Here is an 8,212-nt window from a genome sequence, read left to right as displayed (position 1 = left end):
CCCATTTTTACCTTTAAATGCATGAATAGCGTCTCTAGATTCTAGACATCTCTCCAGCCCTCCCCCACCTGAACCAGTTCGGCATGGTCTGGTCTTTGACCAGCAGCAGCGTCTACCCTGGGATTGATACGTCTATGGTTTGATGTGATCTCAACCACACAAGACGTGTTCAACCAGGAGCTTAACTGCCAACGATTATCGACTTATTCATGCATGTTTTTTCTGTAACACAAACAGACGTAAACCTGCATTCCTAAAATATCTCCTTATTGAAATACTTGTGGGTTTCCATAACTTCAGCTTTTCTCAGACCAGATTGTTCTCCCAGTTCGAAACATTTCTGCGCACTTGTGCAAAAATAAGTAAGTAAATTTTGAAATCATTATGGGATGGCCATATGAAAAAGCACCTTTAGTAACAAACTAAGTAACTTTTCGAGCATCATTGGGGACTTTCTGTGTAAAAACGGTTTGACTCATAAATTGTAGATTTTTTACAGTGTGAGCATGGCGAGTTCGCCACTGTTGCGATCTTAGCTAGCTCGCACATTTTTTCGGAATGTCATAAAAATTCAATAAGCGATTCCCTGGCTCCAGCCGAACAGAACATTGTAACATACGATACTACGATGTTAAAATTGTGGGCGGGATAAACAAAAAAATCTGCTGACTCAACTAGAAAAAAAAAAATCAGAAAAAATAACTTTGGAATCTGCTAATGAAACCAATACACACTTGTGGGGAATTTCCAAATAACGTTTTGAAATTCTAATGGGATGGCCACATGACCTCTGAATTGGCGGCCATTGGGTGGCAAAGTGTGAGGGTGTGTCCGAATTCCCACCCTGATCCCCAGCTACTCAAACCCCATACAGTGTGTAGGGTGGAAATTCGGACACGGGCACAGATTCTCCTGAGCCCTTTCCCTGATTGGCAAGTGTGGTTGCCATAGAAACCCACCTAGAGCAATCACAGCTTACTGTCAATGGATCTGGAAGCGAACTAAAGCTTAGAACTTTAACTACAGAAAAGCTGCCTGACTGCAGAACCAAAGCAGAAAGCCCGCTGATCCAGTCCAGACCGGGGTCAGACACAGGAGCGGGAACAGCAGAGGGTCAACAGAAACGTTGTTTTATTGAAATCTTCAGAACAGAACTTAAAAGCTGCAAGTAAACAAAGTGGAACCCTAAGGGCTCCAGACACCTGAGACAGGTCAGGGCCCGGCCCAGCAAAGGAAGCTGCAACTTTGGCCGTCTCCTCTGGTTCTGAAAGGTCACCGGATTCAGAACCGTTCAAGTGGAACAAAGCTGCATAAAGGGTGGGGCTGCAGAACTCCTGAACATCTCTGGGGGAGTGGAAAGAACAAGTGAAGGCCACAGATCGTCTCCCCGCCTTAAAAACCAGCACCGGAGGCTCGCGGCCTTTCTGAACCAGTAAGCTATACGACGTCGGACGCCGCTGCAGCGTCCATCCGCTGGACTTTAACCGGGGTTCCTGTTCCTTCTGGGTCCTGTAGAACATAGACGCGTCAGACCAGCAGCAGACAAAGCTACAGGAGAGGTTTGAACGCGTCCTCCAACCCACCTCCATAACCCCGGCGTGGGCAGCTTGGGGGCCGGGCTCTGCGAGGGTGGGAAAGTCCAGCTCAATGTCCATGATGTCCCCCAGGTCCAGCTGCTCTCTGAGGAACAACAGGCAGAGACATGCAGGTGAACACAGTCCTGCGCTGGTTCAGCTTCCAGGCCACAGAGTTCCTTACTCATTGTCCTCCTGGGTGCCGTTGTCTGTGGGGGGGTCCCAGGCGTGCAGCTTGACCCTCCACAGCTTGATCTGCTGGTCCCAGGAGCGACGGCTGTACTTCCTGAACTTGTTTGGGGTCTTTGGGTGAATGCCCGGCTGACGGAGGTGTCTGAAAGGTGATAAGGTACAAAAGCTGATACTTCCCTGTGTGTGTGTGTGTGTGGTTTGTTTATTAGGGGAGGGGGGTCCTTACTTTGGGACCTCCCTTATGTAGCGGTCGTAGGCCAGTGTGTTCTTGCCGTAGCTGATCTGCTTCTGTCGCCGCAGCAACACCCCTTCATCCGTCTCCAAGCTTTCTTCTTCTTTGGAGTCGCAGCTGCAACAGAGAGGAATCACTTTAGCCCCGCCCACTTACGTGAACACGCCCGCCCCTAAAGTCATGTAACTCGTGACTGCGCACACCCGCATGTCTGAGGCTACGTTCACATCGCCCTTGGCAACGCACGATCAAGCCACCATTTCCAATAAAACGCTAAAAGCTCAAAGCTTCTAAGACCGTCATGTAACTCTACTTGGTTGAACTTTGACCTACCAGGGGCTCAGATTTAGTAGTGACGAATGGATGGCATCTCATTATTTATGGAAGTGCCAACTGTCAAAGTTGATTGAGGAGAAATGAACAATTGTGGTTTGTGTCCGGCTGGAATTCCATGACACCAGGTCTGTCAGATATCGGAATGGAGCTGTGAAAGGAAAAGCCTGGAGGAAAATTTGCGCCACTTTGAACCAAGCCTCTTCCACCTGCAGGTGGCGTACATTAGCTAGTAAGCAGCAGAAAAAGAAGAAGTCCCTCCCAGCTTGCCCAGTGTGAACACCATGGGCCACATGTGTGTGCGACCTGTGTTTAGCGTGTTCTTCAACACTCGTCACATGTCCTGTGTGTAGAGAAGATTATGCTCAAACACAAACCTCCCAGATGATCCAGAGGACGCCTTCCTCTCCCTGTGGGGGCCGTCTGCAGCCAAGATCCTCCTCCTGTACCTAGACAAAGCCCACGCTCAGGTCTCATGCACCCTCACGGCCAATCAGCTCACAGGACATTTACCGCTGCAGGTCTCTGTGAAGGTCTCTCCTCATCTCGTTGTCCTCCACCTGACTTCCCCAGTCAGATGACGCGGCGCAGCGGGACACGGGACCTGAACTCTCTGGGGTGGTAAAACTGGGGGGGACAAAGACAAACGGGTTCAGCCCCACATCTGGGAGTATATTTGCAGGGGTCCAAACCGCCGTCTATTACCGCTGAAACCACTGACTGTAATGACAACTGGACTGAGTGACTGAGTGAGTGTGACGTCAACCGTAGAAGATGGTTCACGTCTGGCTCCAACCATATGAAGGCAATTCAGTCGCCATTTCTTTGCAACACGGACGCCACCATTTTGGAATCGAGTCTGTCTGAGTCAATGTTTCTACGGCAACCGCTCTCGCCAATCAGGAGTGAGCTTGAATGTGATTGGTTCAAAAGTGAAGATAAATGGATTGAAAAAGCTTTTTTACTGTTACCTAAATACTGTTGCTTTAAGTTCTCAGTTTTTCCACCAGCAGAACCACCGGCTGCACAAAATCTGTCAATCAAATGCTCTGATTGGTCAGTTTATATTTTGGATAAATTGCACTAAAGATAAAATATAAAAAAACGAGTTATCGAGGGCATGTTAATGAAAGGTGTCAGAGCAAAAAAAGTTATTTGGACAAATAAAATGACTGAGTAACAGCTGTTTATTTCTCTATGGAAGTTTATGGCATTTTAGCTTTTTGGAACCAGCGGGTACTTCCTGTTTGGAATGCCAGGGGGAGGAGTCTGTCGGTTCCGTTCTCATTTACAGTAACTGGTTGAAACACAGGACAGTGGTTGTGGCTGTCTGGCTGTAGATGGAGCACTTGGCCTCAGTAATGTAAATGGACCACATCATCATCATAATAATATACCTGGAACGTTACCTGGAATGTCTCCCTTCTGTGCGCTCATGCTCGTCTGTGCGCTCATGCTCGTCTGTGCGCATGCTCCCGTCTACGCCTCTCTTCCTGCAGTGGGACCACCGGGACGGACCGCTGCTGGACAGTAAAGAAGAGGGGGGGGGTCTTCATTATGAGTGCAGACATGCCGTGTGCATGGCTTTAAAACTGTTGCCGTAAACCAGAGGGTTTGGGTTTCTAACAGAGCTTGTTGTCTCTTCTGATCTATTGTAAAAGTGTTCCCAGTGGTCTTTGAATTAGGATCAAGGCGTTTTTAGTCATAATCTAACAACCTATGTCACTTTCTAAGACACGTGTCAAACTCAAGGCCCGCGGGTCAAACGTGGCCCCCCATGTCATTTTCTGTGGCCCGCAAGAGCATAAAAGTTTTTAATTTCTCAAATAAAAAATAAAAATTGGTGTGTATTTATTCATATCTAGGGAGAATCAGACTTGAAATATGGGATTGGGCAACTAAACAGTAGGACTTAAACACTGTCCATATAACTTAACCTGACAGAATCAAATGTAAAAGGATTTATGCTAGAATAACAACAAATATATGTTTTCTATGCAACTGGAATTGTCACTTTAAAAAGTTAGAATAAATAAATGAGTAATTTAACATTAAGTAGTAGTTACATTTATTTTTCAGGTTTATCTGGCCCTTTGAGGACTGCAGCTATGCTGATGTGGACCTCAGTAAAAAATGAGTTGGACACCCCTGACCTAGGACATAGTTTCTGCAGAGCGGCAGGAATTCTCCTCTGAGTTGTGGCTGTTGGCGGTGAGAGGACATGCCCTTTTTACCCATCATGCCTTTGTTTGCTTGCTTACAGCTCCAACTTAACATTATCAATGCAACAAAAATAGCCAGCGATATCGGATCTATCCAGACGTCCAGTTTGGATCCAGATTCCAGCTCAGACGAGAAAACAAAGACAAACATGGATCTGTTTGTCTGACAGATGATGAATAAGAATGGAGAGGAGCAGGGATCTTGTATTTTTTGTGACGTCTTTTCAACGTCACAAAAATGATCTTTTTACTCTTGATTAACTAAAACTTTAATAAAGAAAAACTCCAAAAAGTTTTTTAAAGCTAATTTTCTCTCGGTGTGTCCTCCATCATCAGTCAGACGAACATGTTAAAAACACAATGTTCCTGTCTAAACGCCTCACAGCAGCAGGTGGAAATGCCTTTACTGCATTATATGAAGTAGGATCTGCACTAAAGGTGCGGCTTTGGCGCGCATTTGCCCCGCGCAGCGGAACCAAGAAACAGTGCGAGGTTTTCCGGAGGACTGTTCCCAAACAGAACACGATCCAACAGAAGAGGATCCACAGAACCACACACGACACGTTAAAGCTCGGATATTTACATTTCCGTCTCCACTAAACCCGGTTTAAAGAATGAACACCGACGTATATAATGATCCGTCCCGGTTCTGTTAATAAACAGCTAAACCTGCTCGTTCGGTCAAAACAGTTTTTTGTGGTCGAGGACTCTCAAGACCTCTGAGGTTCTGGAAACCCGCCAAGAACCGACTAAAAACCTATGTGTTTAGAGTCAGGAGCAGGACTGGAGTTCCCTCTCTCGGTAGTTCGGTCTGCTGTCCGCCGGTCCCGGCGTTCAGTCCGAACGGAACAGCCTTCTCCGAATTCACCAAGCTGGATCGGAACTCCTCACCTCCGGGTGTGTTCGCGGCGGCTGCTGGTGGCGTCGGTCCGCCGGTCAGGGGTTCTGGTAGACATGATCCGGTTCTGCGGGAAAACTGCTCGTTTGACACCAAAACCCGAGTTGCGCCAAGCACAGAAAACAAAAACCCGCGGCGCGCCAAACACAAAGACGAGTGCTACGTCACTTCCGTAGGCACCGCGCCAAACACTCCGCTGGGAACCACGTGACCATCGAACCCTTCAATTTAAAAATGTTCAGACTTGTTTTTTTTATTTTTGTATGAAAAAGAATATAGTTTGAAATACAAGTAAATACATTTAATCATAAAAATAAAAAACCTTGACTCCACCCACAATAACGGCAAAAGCTATTACGTCATAAAGGGTCTTCTAATTAACAAGATTTTTTAAATCAAAACTCATATGACATGGATCTGACAGCTTTGAGCTGTTTTTTTATTTTCACACATTTAAAATATGTAATTGAGCACAATCAGAAATTGAGAGACAAATAAAAACAACTGCGATGCTTATTCTTTTACTAACTTTAAAGGAAAAATCAAACATGTAACTCTTTCATTAAATGTGTCTGTGTTGTTCAGTCTAATGTCTACAGTTAATAGGGTCGACTCTATAAAAGAGGAGCTTTTATCGAGGGAACATTTAATCTATAAGTGACATCTTCTAACATTGTTTGCCTACGTTTATTTTAAACAGTAATGAATTAAAATTAGGGGTTGTCAAAATGGTGAGAAAAACCATCAATCTGTTCAAAATGTATTGCAATTGAATTAAGCCGAGCAAAGCTGCACAGTGGTGTAGTGGTTAGCAATGTCCTTTTTATGTGTTGGAATCCTTGATGGGTTCTTTTTGTTTAGAGTTTGCATGTTTATCCCAAACATCTGTGGTTTTTCTCAAGGGATTCTTGCTTCCGACCACAGTCCATAAACATGCAACACAGGTTAATTGGTAAATTATCTATTCGGTGGGAATGTGAGTGTGTGTGTTTCTGTGTGGCCCTGTAATGGACTGTCAAACTGTCTACCCCACCTTTGCCCAAGAGTACCTGGGTTGGCTCCAGCAACTAAATGACCCTGAACAGCATTAAAACTCCAGGCTTCAACGTAAAACTAACCTTTGATTTCAGCGTTGCAGGGTTACATCTATTTTTAAAATTGAAATATAATGTTTTGGCTCAAGACAAATTGACCATTTCAAAAGCTCTTTGCATCTATTTGGGATTATAATATCACAACCATATGTTTTTTGGAATTCATTGTACCACTTTCATATTATTCTGTTGAAAGTGTTTTTTCCATAATTAAAGGAAGTATTCTAATTGTTAAAAAGATATTTCATAGATTCAGTATTGTAATGGAATTTAATACAAAGTACATTTTGAAACACAATATGTCCTAAAAGTACCTGTCCTAAAAATTTGCTTCTGTGGTTGATGTACCGGTAGCTTATTCTGCTTGTTTTTCTGTCTTCCTTGATCTCTGTTGCTCTCAAACCAGCTGTAGGACCTGCAGCTGTGCAGGAGCAGGGTTCATGGACCTCTTGTAACCATTTTTTTAATTATTTATTCAGCACTTTTCATACATATTGTTAGATCACAACAACCCATGTAAACAGTTCTCCACCTATACTGTAGACAGTATTAGCAGGGAAGCGCTCCTGAATCTCCTTCAAACTGACAGTGGGTCTCCATGACACTCCTGAACTTCTCCCGGGAAGACTTTTTGCCTCTGCTACTGCATGCTGATTGGACTGCTGATACCCGTCATCTGTCCCATGGGGTCCAACAAACCAGCCAAACTCAACATGACTCAATTTTCAGCTTGAAGGCATACACTACTTCTGGCGACCCCCACCAGATTTGCCATTTGACGGGCTGCAGGTCTTATGGCTTTAGATTGCAAAGGCTGCATTGACAGTGAGATGGAGAACATGGCCAACTGGACTCAATGTCTCCAGCCTCCCTTGGTACCTGGGAGTTTAAAATTCTTCTGACAGCAGCTTCACCCAGACGTTCTTAACAGATACATACTCACAATACATTTGAGCTTTTCCATTTGACCCAACTACAAAGTCGATCATTTATCTGGTACCTAAGGTGTGCATCAAGCACTTGTGCTGTAACAGTCTATATTATGGACAAACTGTACAAGGAACAGAAGTCCGTTAACAAAGCACTGTGGCGTCATGAAGGTCATTCCTTCCAATCATGGCCATCCAGGTTGGCTACCCTTGTAACAGGACTAAAACATATGGAACATCTACCTGCAGGAACCATGAACGGACTCTGTTCCTGTTCAGTAACAAAAGCATCTAATGAAGAAATTGTGTCGATTAATGCAGTGAAATTGGAATAAACGTCTAATTTTACCAAACATAATTAATTAATTATTGCAACGTTTTTAAAATCTTAAAAGCTTTTTGGGGTTTATAAAGAGTTAATAGAGGTTATGTTAGGGTTTATTGGATTTTAGTAACGCTCTTTTATGGTGATGCTTTTCTAAATATTTACAATGTTTTACTTAAAATGACCAATAATTGTTAAACAATTATTTATTCATTCATTTATTTTTAATGACAGACTCGTTAAAAGTGGGAAGAGTTTAGAGTTTTAATATTTAAAATCCTTTATTATGGTAGATGTTGAATTTTATGGAAGAAGGTTTTAAATGATTTTTTTAAATATTTCCATGAGTGTGTTTATCTAAAGATATCTATACAAAAAAATCTAAATCTATTGTATTTATTTGCGTACATATT

At 43.6% G+C, this 8,212-nt stretch overlaps 1 protein-coding gene across 4 annotated transcripts; it reads right to left on the bottom strand.

Annotated features, from left to right (window-relative positions):
- Nucleotides 1-1,109: 1,109 nt before the first annotated feature.
- On the bottom strand, nt 1,110-5,632 carry slbp (stem-loop binding protein). Of its 4 annotated transcripts, none has more exons than XM_004086508.4 (8): nt 5,445-5,632; nt 3,741-3,854; nt 2,845-2,958; nt 2,709-2,780; nt 1,993-2,115; nt 1,759-1,908; nt 1,584-1,680; nt 1,110-1,509 (listed from the first exon to the last, which is right to left on the bottom strand). In XM_004086508.4, the coding sequence occupies exons 1-8, from the start codon at nt 5,507-5,509 to the stop codon at nt 1,438-1,440; spliced, it is 807 nt and encodes a 268-aa protein (XP_004086556.1). In that variant the 5' UTR covers nt 5,510-5,632; the 3' UTR covers nt 1,110-1,437. The 4 variants fall into 4 exon arrangements, with proteins under 4 accessions (XP_004086556.1, XP_011471481.1, XP_011471482.1 ...); XM_011473179.3 differs by having other exon boundaries at nt 2,709-2,774; nt 5,445-5,631; XM_011473180.3 differs by having other exon boundaries at nt 2,709-2,774; nt 3,741-3,851; nt 5,445-5,631.
- Nucleotides 5,633-8,212: the final 2,580 nt, after the last annotated feature.

This window comes from Oryzias latipes, chromosome 10 (genome assembly GCF_002234675.1).
Source record: "Oryzias latipes chromosome 10, ASM223467v1".
Taxonomy (NCBI): domain Eukaryota; kingdom Metazoa; phylum Chordata; class Actinopteri; order Beloniformes; family Adrianichthyidae; genus Oryzias; species Oryzias latipes.
This window is presented reverse-complemented; position numbering and strand designations above follow the sequence as displayed.

Excerpts from the sequence above, each read along its gene's own strand:
- slbp (XM_004086508.4), bottom strand. The coding sequence starts at position 5,509 with ATGTCTACCAGAACCCCTGACCGGCGGACCGACGCCACCAGCAGCCGC. Across the intron at positions 2,781-2,844 it reads CTTCACAGAGACCTGCAGCG|GTACAGGAGGAGGATCTTGG; the intron begins GTAAATGTCCTG and ends GGCTTTGTCTAG. Across the intron at positions 1,681-1,758 it reads GGCACCCAGGAGGACAATGA|AGAGCAGCTGGACCTGGGGG; the intron begins GTAAGGAACTCT and ends GTTGTTCCTCAG.